General features: G+C 38.6%; 1 protein-coding gene across 3 annotated transcripts in view; it reads left to right on the top strand.

Annotated features, from left to right (window-relative positions):
* Positions 1-23,226, top strand: part of RABGAP1 (RAB GTPase activating protein 1) — a 71,010-nt gene extending 47,784 nt beyond the window's left edge. For all 3 annotated transcript variants that reach the window (XM_080561953.1, XM_080561955.1, XM_080561954.1), the window contains exons 14-26: positions 3,784-3,897; positions 5,672-5,746; positions 7,679-7,804; positions 8,408-8,551; positions 10,150-10,191; positions 10,547-10,675; positions 14,285-14,377; positions 15,327-15,437; positions 18,463-18,567; positions 19,050-19,133; positions 19,896-19,967; positions 20,489-20,686; positions 21,477-23,226. In XM_080561953.1, the coding sequence (XP_080418079.1) occupies positions 3,784-3,897; positions 5,672-5,746; positions 7,679-7,804; positions 8,408-8,551; positions 10,150-10,191; positions 10,547-10,675; positions 14,285-14,377; positions 15,327-15,437; positions 18,463-18,567; positions 19,050-19,133; positions 19,896-19,967; positions 20,489-20,686; positions 21,477-21,599 (1,416 nt within the window). In that variant the 3' untranslated portion in view covers positions 21,600-23,226. The remainder of the gene's footprint in view (positions 1-3,783; positions 3,898-5,671; positions 5,747-7,678; positions 7,805-8,407; positions 8,552-10,149; positions 10,192-10,546; positions 10,676-14,284; positions 14,378-15,326; positions 15,438-18,462; positions 18,568-19,049; positions 19,134-19,895; positions 19,968-20,488; positions 20,687-21,476) is intronic.
* Positions 23,227-23,445: the final 219 nt, after the last annotated feature.

Below are 23,445 nucleotides of genomic sequence, written 5' to 3'. Positions count from 1 at the left end.
TGTGCCGCGTGCTGATCAGCCCCTGGCCGAAGCATCTGAAATGTGACCGACAGATGGAATCTTTAGGCCTTTCTTTCCACAGTAATCTCTGCCTGTATGGCAAAAACTCGGCAAAGTCAGTGCGACCTCCTGAGAAGCAATTGCAGCGTGAAAATTTACTCCATGGTGCCAAGAGTGAGAATTGAGCAGAATTTGGGTTTCGTTTTCTTATGGGAATGGTGTTTGAATTCAGGTTTATGCCAAGGAAATTCTTAATTTCCTTCATTTTTGTATTTTATTTGGCATTTCACAGAATCATGGAATGGTTGAGGCTGGAAGGGACCCCAGGAGGTCATCTGGTCCATCCCCGCGCTCAGGCATGGACACCTAGAGCAGCTTGCCCGGGACGTGTCCAGACGGCTTTTTCCTTGGACTGTTTTCTTTAATTCTTCTTGATTTCTTTAGTTCTCTTAACTTTTTTAACGGTTTAATTTTGGTAAGCTTTAAATGTTTAGGATTTTAATCATTTATTGGGCGGATGTGTCACCCCAGTGAACAAACTGTATTTTGAATTTTTTTGGGAGATGGTCTTAAGTTTTGGACCTTACCATTTTTCCACTTTTATGTCATTTTTGAAGTCAGCCTGTGTCTCAGTAAGGGCTCTGTTTTATGTCCACACCTGATTTCTCCAGGTGTGACAGGAGTTGATCCTCGAGTGGCGAGCCATTTTCAGCAGGCAACTACCTCTACTGAAATGGTTTATTTCAGTTTTTTTTCATCACAGCTCTTGTCCCTTCAGCAATTCTTTGCTGCTGCTGCTTTGTCTTTCCAGTTTTATGTACGGGATTAGGAAGAATAAATCCGACCTGCTGAAATCTGCAAGTATTTCAGCCCTGTGAAGAGGTCCTACTGACTCCAGCTCTTCGAGATTAAGTGTCTTAAGCTACTGAAAAAGCCTTCCAATGCAACAGTCTCACTCTGAAGATGTTGATCGAGATTGTAACTACATGATGCAATTTGCAGATCCTGGGACGCTCCATCAACTGGAGAGGAAGTTTTTAGTATAACCCCACTAATATTATTAAGTGCATGAAAGGGGGAGGAAGGCTGTGTTCGGAGCATCCATATTTCCCTGCTTTCCTTCAGAGCAGTGAACTGTTGTGAGAATTTTAATCTTTACTGCGCTTGCCTCAGTTCTCATGGCTGTTTTCCATTCTGTTTTCTTTATTACTTTCTTTTTCTTCCTGTCATTCTTAGCTTTCTATTTTTCAATCCCAGTTTGTGAAGGGTGTGGGTTCAGAAGGGTTTCCTTCAGTTCCCAGTCCCCTGAAAGCATGAGAAATTGCCCATTGAGCCAATTCTCACAGCAAGGTATAAAAATAGGAGTAAAGAAAAGGTTACACAATGCTTGGATTGCAGCAGTTTGTACTAATGGAGAGATTTCAAAGCCATGGTTTGAAAAACATTTTTAAAACCTTATCATTTCCGTTAATTTTTCTCTCACCAAGCTCTGTTGGAGCTGCAGGAACTAGCTTTCCAGATTACTTGAGGAATTGTACTGAAATACAGGAGTCAAGTGCTCAACAAGTCACGCAAAGTCAGAGGGACCACTAATTGCTCTCTTTAGTCAAAATGAGTGATTTGTTTGACAAGCCTGTCCTAAGAGTTTCTAACCAGATGCTTTTGCTTCTGCTATTAAATAAGTGAATTAAAAGGCAGGTGGATTTAAGGTTATTTTCTGTCATCTCTGCCCTTGCAGCAGACCCCAGGTAACTCCCAGGAAATCCCCTTGTTTGGTGCCACAGACTGCTATTAGCAGTGGACACTATCTGCGCTCTTGCAAAGAAGGGTACTTCACTGTAATTCAGCCTTGCAAACTTTTAAGAAACTGGAAGTTATCACAAAGACATTATTCACATGCTTTAAAATTCTTGGTTTATTTCTGAGCATTTGTTTTCTCTTCTTGTGAAACTAGCCGAAGCTGACAGCCAGCCATCATCTTAATGTCTTTGACTTAAAAGGATTTTTAATGCGTGTGTGTGTATATGTATGAAATTTCTTTGGTATTGGCTTTTGTTTGCTTCTGATTTCCTTGTAATGAAATGGACCTCTTTGGCATATTAATTATTACCAAATTGAAATGCTGTACAGTACTTTTGATATAATTTCCAAAACAATCCAATAACTTGATTCTAATAGCAGTGTAATGCTTTCCTAATGAAATGTCTGTATTAAGCCACAGAGAGGAGCATTAAACTTGGATAAAATCTGAAGAGAAAATCAAGTTCAGAGCTGTAATTTTGTTCCTGTTTGCAACATTGAAAAAAAGATCAACTAAAATCTGTATTCACACTGATTAATTCACGCACTCTGAAGTTATTTTACTTCTGAACTTTCTTCCCTTTGTCGAACAAACCCACAAGCGATTTGGCTGTAGTAAACCGACCAACAACGAACACCCACCTCTTCAGTGTGGTTCCGCGGGGCAGCGTGGATGTTTGCAGCCGCAGCCTGGCGCGCTGCTCTGTGGTAGCCTCAGGTGTGAAGCTGACCGGGGTTTTATTTCAGCGTTCAGTCAGTCGGCAGTGCCATCTAGTAAGGGAGCCTGGATCCTTCCCGTAGCAGTGGTTGCTGGTTTATTGTTGTGGCATCTTTTCAGGCGGTTACTCACTGCCGAGATCCCCCTACCAAGGAGCTCTCGCTCCGTGCCTAGAAAAAGCCCTCTTTTTGGCAGTAGAAAGAGGGGCCAGTTATAGGCAAAAAAGAAGTATCTACAGATAAACAGAGGGCTTTGTTTCTGTTTTATTTCCAGCATAATGGCCTCTCCTTCTGATTTGGTGGTGGTCACAGACTTGCTGCGGGGTATCCCCTGCCATCATCCACGTCCCTGAGCCACATCCAGCAGTGCTGGTGCCAGCGCTGCTCTGAGGGCTCTCGCCAGGTACTGGCCTCCAGCTGGACCTTGCACCGCTGCTCACAGCTATTGGAGCCCAGCAGTCCAGGCAATTTTCCACCCACTTTCTGCTCCAATTACCTAGCCTACGTCTCACTAATTTGATTTTAAGGAGAAAGTGGGAGATTGTGTCAAAGGCCTCGCAATCCGCTGGCCTCTCCTTGTCCACAGCTCCAGTCACCTCACCATTTAGTGCTGGGAGGTTGGTTAGGAGTGGTTTGCCGTTGTTACATCCATGTTGCTGCTCCCAGTCACCTTCCTGACCTTTGTGAATTTAGAAGTAGCTTCTGAGAGGTGTGTGGTGCTGTTGCACCATGTGTTAAGCTCTGGATGGATGGTTAGTGTCTTCCTTGGGCTCATACTGAGTTTTCTTTTCTTGTTTTGCCTAATTTTTTGGGGAGGATGGAGAGTGGTTTCTCTAGCTAAAACATTTAAGAGAATGAATGAAAGACCTTAGGATGGCAGCGTGCAGCTGCTTACAATTGGTAGTTACCCTCTGCAGTTGTAAGAAAAATGAGATGTGACTAGGCAGCATTTGTGTTCAGGAGACTGCGAGGGAAGGCTGCTGTCTGCACTGCAACGTCCTGGAACGCTTTTCTGTGTGTGCTTTTTCTGCCACTCACTGACTGTTCCCAGATGTGCTTAGGTAACCAAATCTATCAAGATTGTGATCTGGAGCTGCCAGCCTGCAGGCAGGCTGTTCTGGCTGAGTAGACTGTATTTTGTTAAATTTAGAACAGTGCACAGAACACAATGCCAGTCTCCTAACTCTCAGTCCTAGCATATTGTAATTTAGTCTCTTTTGATGTGTTTTCATTTACGTTACCTGAATTTTTATTTTTGTCTAATAGGAATCTCCACAAGACAGCGCTATCACCCGAGACATCAATCGAACGTTCCCTGCTCATGATTATTTTAAAGATACTGGGGGAGATGGTCAGGACTCCCTGTATAAAATATGCAAGGTATTCTTTAAATTCTTCTTCATTTATTTTGGTAACTTATGTTTAAAATCATTAACAGATGTAACTCTGTTACTTGAGAAGAATATGTAGGGTATTATAGTTAACTGTATCGTGGAGACAGACTGGTGCTAGGCTCAGGTTGGTCCTTCATTGCAGATGTTTATCTGGTTATAGTGACATTCAGGTAGGAGGTCTAAAGTAGTAAGCCCTCTGGATTCCTGAACACTAATTTGTTTTGTACAGAAACATCATGTCAGCCTGGATCAGGCTGGACAAATTATATGCTGTTCTGGAGATGAGGACTAATTCCATAGTGATCAAGAACAGCTTGTCACTCTAGCATGCTCCCTGGTTGTCAATATTGTCTAAATGATTCCGGCAACACCGGGGACACATGCAGGAAATCATGCTGATGTTGCCTCTTGAATTTGATTTTGATTGACATTAATGTATTTTACATTAATGTATACTAGCAAGTGTGAACGCAACATCTACATGAAATAAATGAAAGATGTTGAATTTCTTCTGTTCAGCTTTCTCTGCATTCTTTAACGAATATTTTTGGATCTAAAATGGAGACAGTGAACATTTGCAAATTAATTCGAGAGATCAGTTTGTAATTTCACAAAGTGTGTTCCTGAGCTTTGTTCCTGCTGAGTGATACGAAGTTTGTGTGGCCAGGTGACTGTTTTTCAAAAGGAGATATAAAAACTACAGTGAGTGAGTGAGCTTCAATTTAGAAATCATCATGTTTTTCCTTATATCCACATTGAAAGTTGTGTAGTTTTTTCCTTCAAATGAAGTACAAAAACACAGGCCATACTGTGTTGAATTTGGAGCAATCTGTCCCCGTTAGGAGGAATGCAGAGACAGGGACACAACAGATCCTTAGGTAAAGGTTAAAATGCAGTGAGAGAAAGAGAGTTGGGAGAGCCCATCCCCATAGCAGCAGGCAGGCTGCTCATCGCAGTGTAGTTGGTTAGAGATGGTGAAAGGAACCTGTAGGTGTGTTCGTGACAGGCCTCCCCAGCCAACACTACTACAGGTGGTTATTCTAACAGAAATATCTGAGTGTTTTGAGTGCATCAAACACAGGCAAAATGCAGCCTTGAAGAAAGAATAAGACATCTTAGAGTTTTTATCAGAACAGGGCAAATGTGGATAACCGCCTTTCTATAGATCACACCTCCGCATTGAAAAAACCTGCTGAAATCCAAACAGGGGGTGAAACTTTTCCAAAATATGACCAATGAAGCTGTAGGATGTCATCTGAGATACACTAGTCTAGCAAAGTGCAAAGATGTTGGGGAAAAATACACAGTGGTCTGTCTTTAAGACTGGAGATAGCTATGTTATAAAGCCACAGGCATGCACTGGAGTCGTTTATTAAAAGGCAGAAATTAGCAGCACAAGTGGGCAGCTTGTTGTTTGTGTCTCAACCAGAATGTTTTAAGCTTCCAGCACCCTTTCTTTTGTGTTTCTTGTGTTTCTCCATCTTCCACATCTGATCTCCTAACACCCCTGTAGCAGCTGGTCAGAGGTAAAAGCGCTCGGATAAATACCTGGAGAGGCTGCAGTAGTCCTGGTGCATCGCTGTAATCAGCCACTGCCGCTACATGCCACGCTTGGATTCTTCACATGGGTTGTCCCCTCGTTTCACTGGCACCAGAACGCCTCATGAAAATTTCATGGAGCTGTGTTTAATGTAGCATTTTGTTCTCATTGTGCTTTTAGGTTAAGACAGATATGCGGTAAATTTTGATTCCTTTTTTAGGCCTATTCTGTCTATGATGAAGAGATTGGCTACTGTCAAGGCCAATCGTTTCTTGCTGCTGTGCTGCTTCTACATGTAAGTGGTGGTTTTTTTCCAGTTTGTCTTAAGCTTAAGAATAAATATTGCTCCACATGTCTGGGACAGACATTGGTAACTTCTGAACTAGCGGGATTGCAGACTGCTTATCCACTTAAATGTTGGTTAATAATAATGTGATTTTGGACTGAGAAGAGTAAATTGTTTAAAACTTATTGGGATATTCGTTACAAATGCTGCCTTTATTTGGACTACTGCATTGGAGGCCTTTGTGCTTCTTGGTTTTAGAGGTTATTGAAGGATAAAACAGTTTTTATATTTGTTTTGTTAATATACTCAAGAATACTTTTTTTTAACTTAATTGTTGTTGCTAAAAGTGACCTCGGCAGAGTAATACCCTTTAATTGCTTGCGTGTTCAGAAGCCAAGAGATTTATGGTTACCGTAAATCAGAAGCAAAAATTTTAGATTCACTCATGCTTGGGAAATATGAGAGGATTAGAAATCTGTACAAATTATTTATAGACCGTTCTTTTTTAAAGGAAGGTCTGCTTTTTATCAGTGTGTGTATTGCAGCCATGGGCAGTTGAAACTGACCAGTTCCTAAGCCCAGCAGAGCTCTGAGATTTCTTTTCCCAAGCTGATTTTTAGTGCCTGTTGCTACCAGTGAGAACTGAGCATGAAGCCTTCTCTGCAGTTTTCAGTGGAAGTCTGATCTTCGGTGTAGTGTTTTCCACAACGTTATGAAGTCGGTGGAGGATGTCAAAGATCCTGTAAACTCCGTTCTTTTCAAACGTTAGGCAAATGACTAAGCAGAGCAACCTTTTAGTTCTTTGTGACTGTAATCTGAAACATTTGCTTGATGACCAATTAATCCTTTACTACTGTCCTGAAACAGATCAAGAAGGATGATACTTTCTGATAGCAAAATTGAACCCTTTTACTGAAACATATGTGCCTTCTTTTTTTTCTTTTTCATTGTCTTATGTCCATTTTTTGAATATCCATTGCATTAGAGAGAGTGGCTGTCAAGAACGGACCATGAGTTATTCTAGAATTGTTTCTTAATGATAATTATTGCCTGTGGGAATGGAATATGCATTAAAAAAAGTTAAATTTGAAATAAGTTTCTTTTTATTTGATTCTCTTTGAAATCAGTCTTTGGAGTGTGGCTGCTAGGGAAAATAAATATTAAGACAGTGTTGCAGAAAAGGAGCCCTTCACTACCAGTTTGGCATGTCTCAGCAAAGTTTTCATTTTTAACAGACTCCATCTGCAGATTAATAATAGAATACTTGAGATGGATGTTCTGGCCTTTACAGGAACAAGTGATCGACCTGAAGTCAGACTTTACTATTACTGAATTTTGATGTTCGGGGGAAATGTCTAAACACTGACAAGCCATGATGAGTGTTTCTTCAGCTTTTGGCAGGAAAGGGATATTGAACGTTCCCAAACCAATGCTGAGTTGTGATAAATAGAGCTTTTGGTAGCAGTTACTGGGCTCTTGTATTCATGGAATCTGAAAAATAAACATCAAATATAATAATGTCATTTTAAAAGGTAAATATATAGTTAAAAATAAGGGAAAGATCCAGTTAAACATCATCTAGTATTGCTTTTGTCTTAGTTACATAGGTGACAGAGTTAGGCTGTTTAAAATCCGTAGGATTCTGACATGATTCAGAAAAAATATGGCAAGAAGCTTCTTTGGTCTCGATGTCTGAAAGATGTGTTTTTAGTTGGGCATTGGGAGATGGTTTATTCGACAGAATAAGAATGAAATGCAGTTTCCAATGCTAGGCCTCATTTTGTGTGTTAATACTCTTGTTTACTTTTAAACTGGTTTGGGCCAGATTAAATAGTAGTAATAATTTGGCCTTTCTGTAAGAGGGAGGAGAAACAGCAAGGGCAAATGGACCCAGTATGAAAGATTTAAATGCTCTCTGATAAATACGCTTTCCTCTCACAGATGCCTGAAGAGCAAGCTTTCAGTGTTCTGGTCAAAATCATGTTTGATTACGGACTCAGGGAACTTTTCAAACAAAACTTCGAAGATTTGCACTGCAAGTTTTACCAGCTGGAGCGCCTCATGCAGGTAGGTGCTCAAACTTGTGTGAACTGAATGGATCAGAGCCTGCAACTCAAACCGTTAGCAAAATCGGCAATGTGTTTTACCCATGAATGCTGTTTGTAACCTCTTAGTAAGGATGAAGAGTGAGGATTACCCATACTGGAGGTTTTCTGAGACTAGAGAGTGCTGACCCGAGACCGTCGGGTAGCACTGGCCGCATGCAGTAAGTCTGAAGGCAGAGGTGTGTGAGCAGCTGGAGTGGCGCTCGTACAGACTGTCCTGCCAGTGACTTCTGAGCTCACTGCGGGCACGCCGCAGAGTGGCTTTGCAGGGTCAGCACATCTCCTGTCTGGGTTTCTTGCTAGGGTGAGAGCTTGGAGACTGGGCTCATTGTGCATGTAATACAGTGGCCTTTTGAGCATCTGCACTGGGACATGCCTTCAGCATCCTTGCAAGGTTCTTTAACATGTCAGACAGCTGGCTTGTCAGGCACGAGTAGATACAGAAGCCTGCCTATCTGCACTGATTGTCACTGTAAGGGCTCTACCCAACTTCTGTTACTTTGGGATTTTATCTAATGCTCCAAAATACTGTAAATTAACTTTTTTTTTGTAATATTATTCTTAGGAATACATTCCTGATCTCTATAACCACTTTCTGGACATTAGCCTTGAAGCACACATGTATGCTTCCCAGTGGTTCCTTACATTGTTCACTGCAAAATTCCCTCTCTACATGGTCTTCCATATTATCGACTTACTCTTATGTGAGGTAGGTGTTATAATTGGAGATTTGTACTACTAGTAACTTTTGACAGTTTTTTACTATCTTGGTTCATGTCCTTGTTACTATCTGTTCTTTCAGAGCTAGGCAAGTGATATTTATTTTTATGTAGAAGTGTTACATTTTTGCACTGAAAAAGAGATCTCAGCATTTTAAAGGTATGAACTGGGAACATATGGGATTATAAAATTGCATTTCATGGAATACTGTTTAATCTGTATGTATAATTCCATACAGTGCTCATGGGATGGAAATTAATTTACGAATATGTGGACGAAAGATTCCAGATTTCTTTGGTTGTTAAATTGTATTATACATGATAATGTTTTTTGTAGAACACTGTTGAAAGAAGGTCATTGCATATAAAATTGCTCAGCTAACTTCTGTGCTGGTAATCTCACAAGCTTGGAGCTCTTTTTCCAGGAGACTTGAAGTCTCTTTATACTTCCCAGCATATAAGGAGGAAAGCAAATTCTTTACTTTGAGATTTTGTACATAATCATGTTTAAAACAGTATATTTGCTGATATGTTGGTAAGTAGTGTAGTTTCAGTTGGAGCTTATTAAAATATATGAACAATTCACATTTTGTACTGAAGCATCCCTGAGTTAACTAATGATTTACTTTTTTACTTGCTGATTAACATTATTCATGCATTCTTCACCAGATCTGCAGTTGCTGCTGTGAAGTGGCACAGTTTGTCTGCATTTCCTACACGGAAGGGTTTCAGCATTCATAAACCTCCTGGTCAATGTTTCTACCCTTCCGCTGTTATCTGTCTGCTGCTTGATTTGTCCATGTGCCAATGAAATAGGAAGTAACAGATGGTACCTAGAAAATCAGTTTTATTTGTTTAGAAACACATTTTAAATTAATAAATAGTAAATGTGTTCCTAGTGAAGGTTTAGGGGTTTTTTTGTCATTTAAAAATAATAGTGAAAAAATAATTCATTGGGGAAGTGAAAGACAATCTTGAAACAATACCAGCAGTGTGTCTTGATTTTTGAAGGTACCACCTAAGTTGCATGCTACTGTTGACTTTTCATAATTAATTGGGCAATTTAAATAAAGCACTTCTAAAACGTAGTGGCAAAGGTTAGATGACGTAGGACTCTGTCCTAAAGTGAGTCACTTTCTTTGTCATTAAAAGAATTATTCCAACTTTTGAATACCAGAAATTGATATATTCATGCATATATTGCTGCGTTTGACTCCAGTGTTTTCTGAAGTTGCTATATGAAAATTAAATGACCTTGAGCTGACCAACTAGTCATTAAAAAATAAAGTACAGTGCTTTATCATTCTGGAGTTTCGAACTACTAAGGAGATAGTAAAACCTGTGTTGAAAGATTGGTTTGCTATCACATAATGGCAATCCAGTAAAAATACCTTCCTCATTTTTTGCAAAGTCATTCTCTGGGCCTTTGATTTAATGTAGTACCTGTAGTTACCTACAAGTGTAAACTTGTATCCTGGTTCTCAACTTCACAAAAACTAGACAAACAACAAAACCCACCAAATAATTTAATAACTAGGATTGTAAATACTGAGAAATGAATTTATTTTCTCATTATTTTTCTCTTTAGGGAATAAGTGTTATTTTTAATGTTGCGCTGGGATTATTAAAAGTGAGTATCCCATTTTTAAAGTGTTTTATACTTCATCATGCACATTATCAAAATTTAAGATGCTTATTAAAAACTATTTAATAATAATAATAATTATTATATATATTTTAAAGCTAAAAACTTCCTGTATTACATATGCTGTTGTCTGGTTTACTGAGTGCAACAGAGTGCTTTTGGGGGATGGGGTGGCAGGGAAATAGAAGGTTGCAGAAATAGACACAAAAAGTTTTTAGAAGGTTAAAAAGTAAATATCTTCTTGGGAGCTTTACAAAACTGTTGTTGCGTTGTCTCTGGGAATTCAGTATTCGTTCAAAATCTGCTTTGCAACTACTGGGTCTTCTTTCCTTGTCTCTAGACTACCAAGGATGATCTGTTACTGACTGACTTTGAAGGGGCTTTAAAATTCTTCCGTGTACAGCTGCCCAAGAGATACCGTTCAGAGGAAAATGCAAAAAAGCTGATGGAATTAGCCTGTAATATGAAGGTAAAGATGTGGTGATAGCAACTGTGACCATGTCTTGAATGGGTACAGTTTCAGTCTCCATATGTAACTTTACAATTTGTTTGTCCAAATGAAAATAATTGCAGATTCTTTGCAATGAAATACAGTAAAGCCGTGAGATTTTCAGTGATATAGGCCCACTTGGAGAAATAAGAGAGACTGGCTTTCAGAGAGCAATATTTAGTGCTACTAAAATCAGACTTAAACAAAAAAACGAACATAACAACAACAAAAACATCGCTAATGGCACTAAAATAAAATACTGACACAGCTGCAGTTCTTTGAAATTCCCATCTAGTAGTAGGCACAAAAAGGGTAGTTAGTATCTGTAACTGAGAAGAAGGGGGGAGGTTTTATTTAAAACAGAGTATATAATGCACAAACAAAATGTTATCTTTCAGAGTGTGGCTATTTTTAATTGGGCACACGTGATACTGTAATAAAATATTGAGAATGATTAGCCTTCTGACTTAAAGAACAGAAATCATGTTTCATAGTAAAATATGTCATTTCTGATCTTTATAGGAGCCTTCTTTTGAACAGAATAGAAACTAGAGTTCAGTATGTACTATAGACTGGAGAGATGTTGTCCCAGAAATTTTCTCTCTATAAATGAATTAATCTCAGTAGTTCCTGTTTTCTGAGATAATTTATTCAGAGAGCTCTGTGGGCTTCCTTGTGTGTTTGAATTGCTGAGGTACGCAGTGGAGTTTTTTTGTTTGATGTTTTTTGTTACTTTTCAGTTGCCCATTAAGCCCTATTTATTAAGTATAACTACATGAAATAAAAGTTCTAGCCTTTGACATTAAGACTTTAGTTACATACATCAAGTATTGCATTATCTTGTAGCTGAAAGTCAATTGCTTTTATAGTCAATAAATATTCTAACTAAAGCTTTATATTGGCGTTTTGGAATAGGCCCTTAAAATGGAACTTCAGAATGAAGTTACTGTAAGAAATGTATCGTTTCCTCTTAATAGATGGGATGATTGAGTTCTAAAATGGAACTTTGGTAATTTATTTTGTATATTTTAAGGAAGGTGTGATTCTTTCTTTATAGTTTCACATAGATTAACTTTTGGTCAAGTATACTGGTATGATTCAATTTTTTTATTTTTATATTTCTTAAAATTCACTGGAGAAATTCTTTTGTAGCGTCAGTTTATAAGTACACATCTTCCCTAGTATGTTAACATTCAAGACATCCTGTAGTAGTAGCAATATTCTCCATACAATTCAAGCATGTCTTCCATGACACTAGTGTAGAAATTAGCAAATAATCAAGAAGTAAGCAAGCTGTTTCAGCTCATCCAATCATTTGATGTTAGCCACAGATTAGACATTGCATATACATCTGGTTAAGATCATGTGTAATGGGTGCATTTGCTTTTCATGTTTCCAAATAACTTGTTCCTCTTCCCACACTGCCAAATTTCCCTTCGTTCTCAGTGCTGTGTGAAGTAGTTAAGGCAAACAGTCAAGGTTGTACACTGCTTTCTTGAGTGCTTCATGTTTTCAGGGGATTAAATGGAAAGTTATGGAGAAAGTGCAGGCTGTACTACTCTGTGCAGGCTCTGCACAGATGCTGCACACTTCTGTATCTCATCCATGTTTGTTGCCTCTGGTTGGAGTGCTGCACATAATCGCCTTCTTTGACCTAAAATACAAGTCCTTTGCTGTCAGTAGAAATCGTCAGCTCTGTGTCTGGAAGTGTTTTTGAGCAGAAAAGGGTCTGATGTCAAAATAAATCATTTATAGGAAGGGAGAAGTAGCTTGGCAAAGGCATTGTGATTGCAACAGCATTCTGCTGAAAAGGAGGTCAGTAAATGATGAGCTTGAGACAACACTAATTTCTTAAAGTCACTCCTCAGTGGTGCAGTCAAATGTTAACAGAGTTACTGCTGCCTTCTGTGCCCCTGGAGAACCGGTGGGACTCCAGCGTTCATTTCTGCCTTCCGTCACCACGCACACCCAAAGGCCTTGCTGACTCCCAGAGCGCGGCTTCCTCTAGGGCTCCAGAGTCAAGAACTGGTGACAACAGCAAATGTTCTCCTGATCACCTCATTATTAGTATCTAGAGGCAAAACTGGTTTAATGCACTCAGAAAAGTAGAGGATGAAATTATAGTGGTGGGACTTCCTTCTCTTCCTCTTGCACAGCTGGATGCCTCACTTTCAAGAGCTAACCTTTACACAGCTTGAGGTTTGGTGTATGAAACCCAACAATTCGGGCAGTGTTTCAGCAGAGCAGTGAAATAATCTCCTGAAGTCACTGGCTGTATTGTCAGTAGGGTTAATACTCTCAGTATTTGTCTGGGCTGCTTAGTAAGAATACCTTCTGCACTTGTGATGGGGCTGACTGACTGCACTTAAATGGGTAGGCTTCTCCAAAAAATTGTCACCTGAAATACATTCAGTGAAATGTTTCTGTGCAACTCTCACTAGGGGGAGCCTACCTACCAGTTTTCTACAGCTCATTTCAAGTGAGAGTGTTAGTGATAAAAACCACAGATAAGAGAAATTAAAGCATGCTTTCCATTGTCTGCCATTTATGCATGGAAAGTTTGTTTAATATGTTTCTCAGACAAAACCTTTTTTTAAGAGGAAAATGTATCCATAGCTGTTCAATTTTCCTGGTTTACTAAGATAACAATAAAGGCTCAGCAGCTTTTCTTACTAGCAATTTAATTTAGATGGGTGCTGCGTTGCATGTGAAATGCTTGCAGCAGTGTGAGCATAGCCTGTACTGCTAAACCATGTTGGTGTACGGCGCACCTGGCTGCGGACCCCCGGAAATAGGTTGGTCACGATCTGTTGTAGATCTCATGTTCTCTGTCCCTGTAGGACTTGGACAATGTGCACAAAACACTGAATTTAACACCACCTTTCTCTCCCTTCTCACAGAAAGGGAAACTGGGACCCTGAGGGAGTCACTTGCCTAGTGTTGTGCAGTCTGTCAGAGATAAGAACAGAATTCCTGTCTTCCGAATCCCAGAGCAGCAGGGGACAGAGCATATATGCTTCTGAGGTGTTGCTGCTTGCCTAAAACACCTAGACAACTTTAGGACTGGATTATTTTCTACTGGGCTTGAGCAACACTAGCAGAAAAGTCAGCTGAGCCTGCGCTTGCCCTTTCAGCATTTGCAGCCTCATGCAAAGTAAAGCAAACATTTCTGCACGATGATGAATGTTGCAGCTGAAAAAGCAGCTGAAGAAACCTCGCCACCATGCTAAGTCAGAAATTAAACACACAAGCCTCAAAGCAAACTGTTTTGCTAAGCCACTGTAGTATTTGGAGCATCAAATAGCTGTAAAGTACCAAGGAAAATTTGGGTAGAATGCTCTAATGGATCCCGTTAAAAACTTTTCTGTTTCACAAAAGGATAAGAGAAAGGAATACTTCTGTGATTCTATTGAGTGGAATAGAATTTTTGACTATGTCTAATGGTTTGACACTCAAAATTTGAGTGAACATGTTAGCTGTGTTTTGTAGAAGGCAGGAGTTGCCCAAAGCTTGTACCATAACCCTTTGTGAATTGTGTGTTCTTTTATTGATGTTCTGGACAGGAACTAATGGGCTGCTTTAATTTAGATTAGCCAGAAGAAGCTGAAGAAATATGAAAAGGAATATCATACCATGAGAGAGCAGCAAGCTCAACAGGAGGATCCTATAGAAAGATTTGAGGTAATGCCTACCTACTGCCATCTGTTTTAACACAGAATACCTGCAGGAAGTTCCTACTTCGTCTTTTTCTCCTTTAAGCTGTTTTCTTTGTTTTGTGACCAGTTTTTGATGTAGCAGGAAAATAGACTACATGAACATCAAGTACACTTCTTTGTACTGGCAGTGTTAATTGTGGCAGGGTTCTTGTGAGCCCAGCTTCTCAGTGGAAAAAGGAATAGTGTGAATTTTTATTTGGGCTTATAGAACTGTTTCACTAGAGCCAGGTTTTGGCACTTATATAATGTGCTGATTGTGCCAAATATCAGGAACAGAAAGAAAACTCCTAGTTGATTATAACTCTATTTTCCGTTGATTATAATCTTTGCCTTTACTCCTCTCCCTGATTTTAAATGATGTATGTTGTGGTAAGTATATAATTTTATAAATACTTGTTTTGCAAAAAAAATAGGAATATATTTTATATATAATTTTGTATGCTTATACATAACACATCAACACACATACATACGTTTATATATTTTAAGCTGAAAAGTTGTATATAAACTTTAACATCTGTCTGTGTGCTGGAAATTGTATCAGGAGAATATAGAGTGGCCTTCCCAGGACCATCCTCTCTCACCTTTTTCTAGCATGCAAATTTTATTTTCAGCCAAGAAAATCAGTTTTTGTAGGAACCTCCTTGCAAGATATTGATGGCAGAAAGACACCCCTATCATTGCATTCTTCAAAACCAGTTCTCTGGGAAAACAAGTAATAGATGAGTTACGTTTAATTTATATTAACAATACGGCTAGCTGCTTTTGTCCTCAATGAATTTAATGCAGGTAGAGTTCTCTTTCAATACTGGAGATATAAGGTAGCTTTTGTGTTCAGGCACTGTAGGCATTGTGTTTTATAGACAAATACCTGGTAAGACTTTTTTCTTGACTTCTTTTTTTTTTCCCCATAGCGCGAAAACCGTCGTCTGCAAGAAGCAAACATGAGGCTTGAGCAAGAAAATGATGATCTTGCACATGAACTGGTGACCAGCAAGATTGCTCTGCGAAAAGATTTAGACAATGTAAGACTTTTTTTATGCTCTGTAGTGGAGACAAAGTACTGGGCTAATTCCTAGTTACTCCTCTCGTTGAAGGTATCATAGAATGTTTTCACACTTTGTAGATTTGCATTTTCTGTTCACAGGACTGATAAATCCATTATTCTTTGTGCCTTATGGGATGTATCTTCACTCATGTCTTGCCTTCGGGCTTAGGGATTGCCTTTATGTTTATTTCTGAGACTACTGGGCTACTTGTAGTCCTGTCAGGTCCATAGGCTGAGCAGGTGCAGTTTTTCACATTACATGGGGGGGGGGGCATGTTTACAGGGTATCTGATGCGCTGCAGAATGTGATAGTATTGATTTGGGTGGGATAGGATTCTTTCCTCCTCCATGTTCCTACTGCAGAACAGTGATATATAGACCTGTGTCAGATATCCACAAGAAACAGGACCTCTGACTGAAATACTGATTGCTCTGAAAAGCATTCAGTGTAATTTGAGGAAGAAGACAGGTTCTAAACCTGTACTTGAGTAATTACTTTCTGCTATATGTATGTTGAAAGAAAGTATAGCAGGAGCCAAGTCTTTGAATTGCTACAAAAAATAATAGCATGTGTTCTGTTTTCCCTCAACTGATATTTTAATGTGTATGATCTCACAGGAGATGGGCTTTTCTAAGGTAGCTAATAAACTTGAAAGCCTGAGTCTGTCTGGCTCTTAGATACCTCAGGCAACTCTGAAAAAGCTACTGTGGTTTGGGTTTGGCTTGTTGAAATCTGCCCATGTTGAACTCACTGTCAGTGGTTGTCTCCCGTATCAGTAGAGCTCTCAGGAAGCTTCAGGTTTGCTTTGTTGTAGGTTTTGTTTTTTTTAAGCTTGCTCTCCCATTCCCTTCTTTACATAGTCATGTCTGGGAGAGAGTTTATCAGGTTATGCTTTTTTACAAGACATGCAGAGGCAGAAAGATACTGGCATTTGTATTGCATGTAGTAGGCTAGAACACGTTTGGTCTATCTGCTCAGAGGCATGAAGAGAAGAGTTCAAGTACTTGGAGTTTGGCATTTTCGTTCTGTACTGAGATAAGTACATTTCAGAAATCTCAAAGGAAAATAACTTTCAAAAATCTTATAGTGCAAGAGTTGACAGGCTTTAAAGCGTTTCAGGTTACCTGCTGCAGAGAACATTAAGGTTTCCCTCGGTCTCCTGGAAACTTGCTGTTAGAAAAATATTCATAGTAAATGTTGATGCTAATGGATGAATGTTGCTCTTAATGAGGTTTGTTTTGTGACTTTCAGGTTTATTACATCTACTGCTCTATAATGTTAAAATGTGGAAATCATAGAAGTATGTTCCATACAGGGTTTTCACAAAGCATTGCTATGTCCAATTCCTATTACCTATGCTTTTTTATTTCATTAAAGATAGCTCATAGAAGGCTACGCAGACTGCCCGGTAGTTGCACTCAGAGGGTGGACTGTAGCAAATAAAATGTGCTGAAGAAGCTTTTTGTATCTGTTTTTAGCTGTTGTTTGTGGCTGCTTCAGTACATGTAACCCAGTTACGCTTTTATATTGATTCGTTGAAATGGAGAGCTAAGAGAGGAACAAAATTAAGCAAAATCTTTGAGATACCCCAGTGGATATGTAACAGTGATGCCTTCAAAGGTGGTAAACGATTGGTAGCATTCAGGTTATCCCCCAGGAGGAGATTGGTAGGTTTGATCCTACTTTAGGACCCTGATTAATTCTTCTAATTGGAACCTGAAATGGTAAGTTTCATTCTACTAGCCAGATGTCCTGAAAGAAAAGTACCAAAGGACATTGTTTAATACACCTTTTCTAATACCTTCATGGTGTGTCTGAAATCTTGCAGCCTAAAAGATCAAAGCAAAGCATTTGGGAATATGAGAATTTCCTTAATAACCTTTGCACTAGACCAGAAAATAGGCTTCATTTTTTTGCTGTTGCTAGACTCTCACCATCCCAGTTTTCTTTAACTTTAAAACAGCCTTAAAAACCATGTATAATGAAAGGATATTCTCTTTGCCTTTGCCGTCTGTTTTAAAGGATCAGCAGGACTTTAAGGGACTAAAATTCACTTTCTGACTTTCTTCCTTTGAAGGGAAATGGTACAGCTACTCTCTGAACATTTTATATATCATTTTAGTTATTGATCTATTTTTATGTAGAATTCGTACACCTGTTGGGAAGTACCGAGCTGCCGTGTACAAGACTGGAAAAAGATGTCTTACTTTGCAGAGGTAGTTTTGAGTGGCTTATGAAGAGCAAAAGATTTTTCAGCTATACATCTAAATATAAAAAAAAGGTTAAAAAATAAAAAATGTATGCTTTCTGGTGGGACATCTCTTTTCTTAAAAGAGAGGAGCCTGACATTTATTTTGGCAGCTAAATTTTTTCATGCATTTTCTGGGTGACACAAAGGTGGTATCAAATCCATTGGTAGGCATCAGAGAGGTGTGTTTTTAATGTTATAGAGACATTTTTCATGAATTCTGTTTGCATTACAAGTTTGGATGCTTGCAAATTGGACTTAGGTCTAAGCTGATTATAGTTGTTTATTGATCTTGCGCATTGTGAGCTGTTTTGTACCTTTCATTGTCTTCAAAATGTATTGGTCAGCTTCCAGTTTGGATGAGAAAACAAAGCTTAATTCTGTAATTGGATTTCTTTGGAGCAAGCCCTACTCCAGTTTTGCTAAAAATAATCACTGAATTCAAGAGAGACTTTAGGGGTGATGGAGTATAGTGGTGTACTCTGTTAATTTTAATTTATTGCTGCTTTGCCATTGCAGATGGTACTTTTTCAGAAAAATAAATACAATTAAATGTTTATTTATTTATAATAAAAATAATACCACAATAATCCAGCTATTGTTATTAGTAACAATGAACAGACTTTTATTAATAAGAATTAAAAGACTGTTTTCTTGGTTGTGTCCTATTGGAGCCTCCGCCCATGGCTGCCTCACAGCATCAGCACAGCAAGAAATCCTCTCTTTAGTGCTATAAACTTCTCTGTGTTTCAGGCGGAGGAGAAGGCAGATGCTCTAAATAAGGAACTGCTAATGACCAAGCAGAAGTTGATTGATGCAGAAGAAGAAAAGAGGCGCCTAGAAGAAGAATCAGCTCAGGTTAGGGGCATTTCTGTCATTTTCACATTTCTGTGCAGTACAGAGAGAGAGGGAAAAAAAAGTGACAAGCGTGGGAAGAGCGTAATGTTCGAAGTCATGTTTGTGCCTCTTCTGTAGTGTAAAGGACGTCAGCAAAGCAGAATTCTTTGCTTTCCTGTCAGGTGCTTCATAGAGTAGTGAATTTTTAACTTGAAATTGCGAAGGCGCAGACTGTGTCAGAGATTACTGCACAGAGAGGCAGCATAGGACTTCACCTGTCAGTACATTTAATACTTTCTTCTCTAAACTAGTCATTTTTCTAGCAATGAGAGCCACCAAAGTCCAGCTTTTCCCTGTTTCCATGTAGGTGAGATAGACCCTTGTTCCCTGTAGAATACTGCCCTATGCGAAAAGTATTGAGGTTAAGGAGGAGGAGGAAATACCAACCATTTATTTTTTCAGGTTGTACAGATATTACAAACCTTTTACCTTTTTTCCTACAGCTGAAGGAAATGTGTCGTAGGGAACTAGATAAAGCAGAGTCAGAGATCAAAAAGAACAGCTCTATTATTGGTGACTACAAACAGGTAAGAACAACTTAATGATTATGTGCTTTGCAATCTAATCCCAAGACTTTCTCAGGTACTTTAGGAGACTTCTCCACCATGCATTTGAGGAGACATTTTAGCTATTTTAAGCAGGAAACTTGCTCTTGCTTTATGTTTATTTTGCTGAGATAGTGATAGCCCGTTCTGTTTACCCCTGACATAGGTATTTGTAGATCACCAGTCACCACAGCCTCGATGACAGCCTAACATTGTTCAAGCTGGCTCTCATGTATCAAAGTTGTAGCTTATTCTAAAAGCTCTCCAATCTTCACTTCTTCAATCCGATGGTAATTGCAGTTAAGAAGAAAATAAGATGTCTTTTTTCTTTTCAAAGATTTTGCTTTAGAATTCAAGCACCTGATCATCAGGTTATCAAGGGAGTGAATCCATGCATCTTTTTATTTTTTTTAGACTTTTTTTGGTACTATTTTGGTGTCTTGGCTGGTGACTTTTGTCCCAAAGACAATAAGAAGAGCCATGCTTTTCATAATCTTTTTGGATTCCTTTAGCAAGGCCAAACAAAAGGCCAATAACTGATGTTGAAACTGCACCTTTTCCTATAGGCATAGGAGAATATGTATAGAATGAGACAGCTTAATGTAGTATCCCAATTTTCCGATTTTTCTCAGAGCCCTCAAACAATCCATATTAACATTCTTGTAGCACTTATCTGTGCTTTAGCATTCATCTTGGAGAAAATGTACATTTATAAATGGTCTGGTAACACAATTTTGCTTTCAGATTTGTTCCCAGCTGAGTGAGCGACTGGAAAAGCAACAAACAGCAAATAAAGCTGAAATTGAGAAAATACGGGTAAGAGACCAGATAGAACCACAGTCTGCATTGTTAAAGTCTTTTAGCCAAATCATAACAGAAAGAATATAGTTTGTCATTACTAAAATGATGGTTGAAAGAGCATTCATTTTTGACTTACAGTTTTGGAATTAAGATTATGAGGGGGAGATCTTGGAGGAGAGATGGATAGCTGTCATCTTTTTCCAATGTCATATTGGTTACATTTTCATGCTGGGCAGTAATAAATGTTAATTGTTCTGAGGGGTCTTTTTTATTTATTTATTTTTTATTGGAGGAGATTGCTCTGGCTGTCTTTTACAGAGCCCACTATCTTAGCCAGTTTTACCAAAAATACAGCAGTGTTTGTACAGCCCACATGGCTGCAACCTACTTGACTGTGCTCCCTGTAGTTAAGAGTTTGCAGGCCATTAGTGGTCCCTCTCACATTGTGCTGCTCTGCCAGAGCAGAGGCAGGAAAAGGCTGTGATAATATCGTCAGTGCTTCAGTACAAGCATTCACAATCAGGTATTTACTTTAGCAAAAAGTGGATGACTGTGAACATTGCCGGGAGTTCTTCAATAAAGAAGGCCGTGTGAAGGTTGCTAGTTCAGCCAAGGATGGTTCAGATGAGGACACAGATGAGGAGAAGGAAACGCTGAAAAACCAGCTGAGGGAGATGGAGCTTGAGCTGGCCCAGACCAAATTGCAGCTTGTGGAAGCAGAATGTAAAATACAGGTAATATTTTGGGGGGTTTATTCTGTAGTGTATATGGTGTGTCTGCATTCCTAGAAAAGCGTGTTTGTTGTAGAGGGGTTGGAACAGATCCTTGTGGTTGAAACTGTAACCTGCTGTTTCCTGTATGGCTTATTTAACCAAATATTGTCTGAAACTTGGTGTATGCAGATAAAATAACTGAAATCGCATGAACTGTATTTACCAGCTACCACAACTTCCAGACATTTGCCTGGCTGCAGTGCATTACTTACTGACTGACCTTCTGCAGCTTCTTGGAAGAAATCCAAGTTCTGACAAACTACTGAACCATGCATTTCTTTATCTCACAATGTTAAATGAAGAACTAATGTGACAAATGTTAGACATATTTCTTAAAACATGAATGAAAAGCACTACAGATATTTGAGGTACTAGTGTAAAATATGACAGTGTTCTTCTTCTAGCCTAAAACTGGTATGTTAGTGCTTTTCACAGAAACTTAAAACTTAGTCTGTAGAATGTCCACTTTTTGTGGGAACACCTCCTTCTCAGATAGAAAGAATTAATGGATTTACATGTACTAAAGAAAGCTGAATGTTTCACTGTGGGCAACAACAAAGGCTTGTTTTGCTTTTCAAAGCTTTTTTTTTTTTTTACCTGCTTGTTATATTACTTTTAATTTATGTAAGACTTGTTCAGCTTCTACAGTAGCCAAGAGATTGTAGATGTCCTACATCCTTCTAAGTTTAACTCCTGTAACTTTGTGTTGTGAATGCATACCAAATTAAAGAAATTACTCTTCTGTTTGCAGGATTTGGAACACCATTTGGGTCTGGCATTGAATGAAGTACAAGCTGCAAAGAAAACATGGTTCAACAGAACAATAAGCTCTATAAAAACAGTGACTGGAGTCCAAGGAAAAGAGACTTGTTGAAAAGCAGTTCGGTCAAACACACCTTCTTAACACAACACCTTTTGTTGCCTTCCTTGGCCAGATGTTTAATTCTGTGACATGAGAGGACCAGAATGTAAATACAATAGAAACACAGCATGTCAGGATTTCAATAGGTCAGTGATAAAAAGGATGGAAACACAAAAATGGCTTTATTGCTAGACACGGGATCTTCATACTACTGATATTTAACAGGTGATGTAGCTAGATTGAAGCTCTTCAGAGAAACACTCCATTCTGCGGTCTGGCTGGAGGCTTTTCACAGACTAGGTACGAGAACTTACCAAACCCTAATCGTTAAGTTTACATATGATAGGTTTTTTTACAGTTATAACCTTTTTTAATATTTTATTTGAAAGGAAAAGTGTCACTAACAAAGTTTAAAAAAAAAAAAAAGGAAAAAAAAAAGAAAAAAAAGATAACTTTAACAAGAACTACATCAGTGCCAGAAAGCAGTCCCCAGAGGTAGGATATGGAGAGTAGGAGGTGACATGTTTTGCTTTATGAATGGGGATGATGATTTCAGCATTCCTGTCGGAGCAACCCCACTTTGTTTTAGTTAGATGCAGCATCCATCTCTCTGTGTTTGGCATTTCTTTCTGTTACTAATCAATTCTATGCAACTCTGGGCTTTTTTTTTTTTTTTTTTTGGCATGGACTGCCAAACAAATTCACAACCTGAGGTTGGGAGCCTTGTCTAAGTGCTAGACAAGAATAATCAGAATTCTTGGCAAATTTCCGTTTTACTTCTGTGTCATATTGTTTGATCCACATATCAACAGCGTTAAAATCCCCAACACCAGAACTGCTAATAAGTACTAATTATGTGGATGGTCTGACAATTAAGTCTTTTTGTTTGTTTTTTTTGTCCGTTTTTTTGTTTTGTTTTTGTTGTTTTGTTGTTGTTGATGTTTTGTTTTGTTTTTAACTGGCTGTAGCAGGCCTTCTGTGAAGCTCTGAGAAAGCTTCCAGGATTTAGTTTTGCACATAGGTATGAATGGGACAAAGAAACAATAAACTGAGATATATATGAGGCAAAAATCACTGCGTGAGTGTAGCTGCGAGCATCTATAGCTGTCCAACTGGCTTCCCTGTTAACATGTTCAGAGGTTGTGTAGGTCATTTTCCACGCTCGATGCAGTTGCACTAATAGGTGCTAAACGTGATTGGATTTCTTATTCTTTGGATTGTCTTGAGTTCTCACCAGAAAGCTGTAGAATGGAGTTTGCACCTTGTAATTTTTTTAATTTATAATGGTTTGTGTTATGCTGAAGTATCTATTGCATCAGTGGATAAATTTTGTGTGCAGTGTGAGTATAAGCTGGTAACAATAAGAGGCACTGGTTTGTATATAAAGATATTTGGTTTATTTTGTATTTCTACCTTTTTCTTGTTTACTGTACTAATGCTAGCTAATGTACTCTGTAACTACAGAATAGAACATGCTATGTCCAAGCTTTTTTCCTTAACTGCATACATTATCTCTATTGTTTAATACCAAAACAAAACAAAACCTGTAACTCCATCAATATTAGATGCGTGGACATTGTGGTAGCATAGTTGCAGTGTGTATACTTTATGAATTGAAATATAAACTAGTAAAATTGTATAACTACTTTGTCGTTTCATTTCATTTTAACAGGAAATTCATTAAATATTTTGCAATATGAAACCAATTTTCTTCTTAAAATAGAAGCATTAGGATCTGCAAGCTTCTGTAAGACCAAAGCTATATTCATGCTGCAAAGGGCTTTGCTAAAAAAGACTGCATGTTCTTCATGTTGCCAACACTGCTTTATATAATAAAATCTAGGTTTTGCTTAGAAAA

Source organism: Anser brachyrhynchus (assembly GCF_964034855.1).
Source record: "Anser brachyrhynchus genome assembly, chromosome: 19".
Taxonomy (NCBI): Eukaryota; Metazoa; Chordata; class Aves; order Anseriformes; family Anatidae; genus Anser; species Anser brachyrhynchus.
The sequence above is the reverse complement of the archived record's forward strand: the minus strand, read 5'-3'. Positions and strand labels throughout refer to the sequence as shown.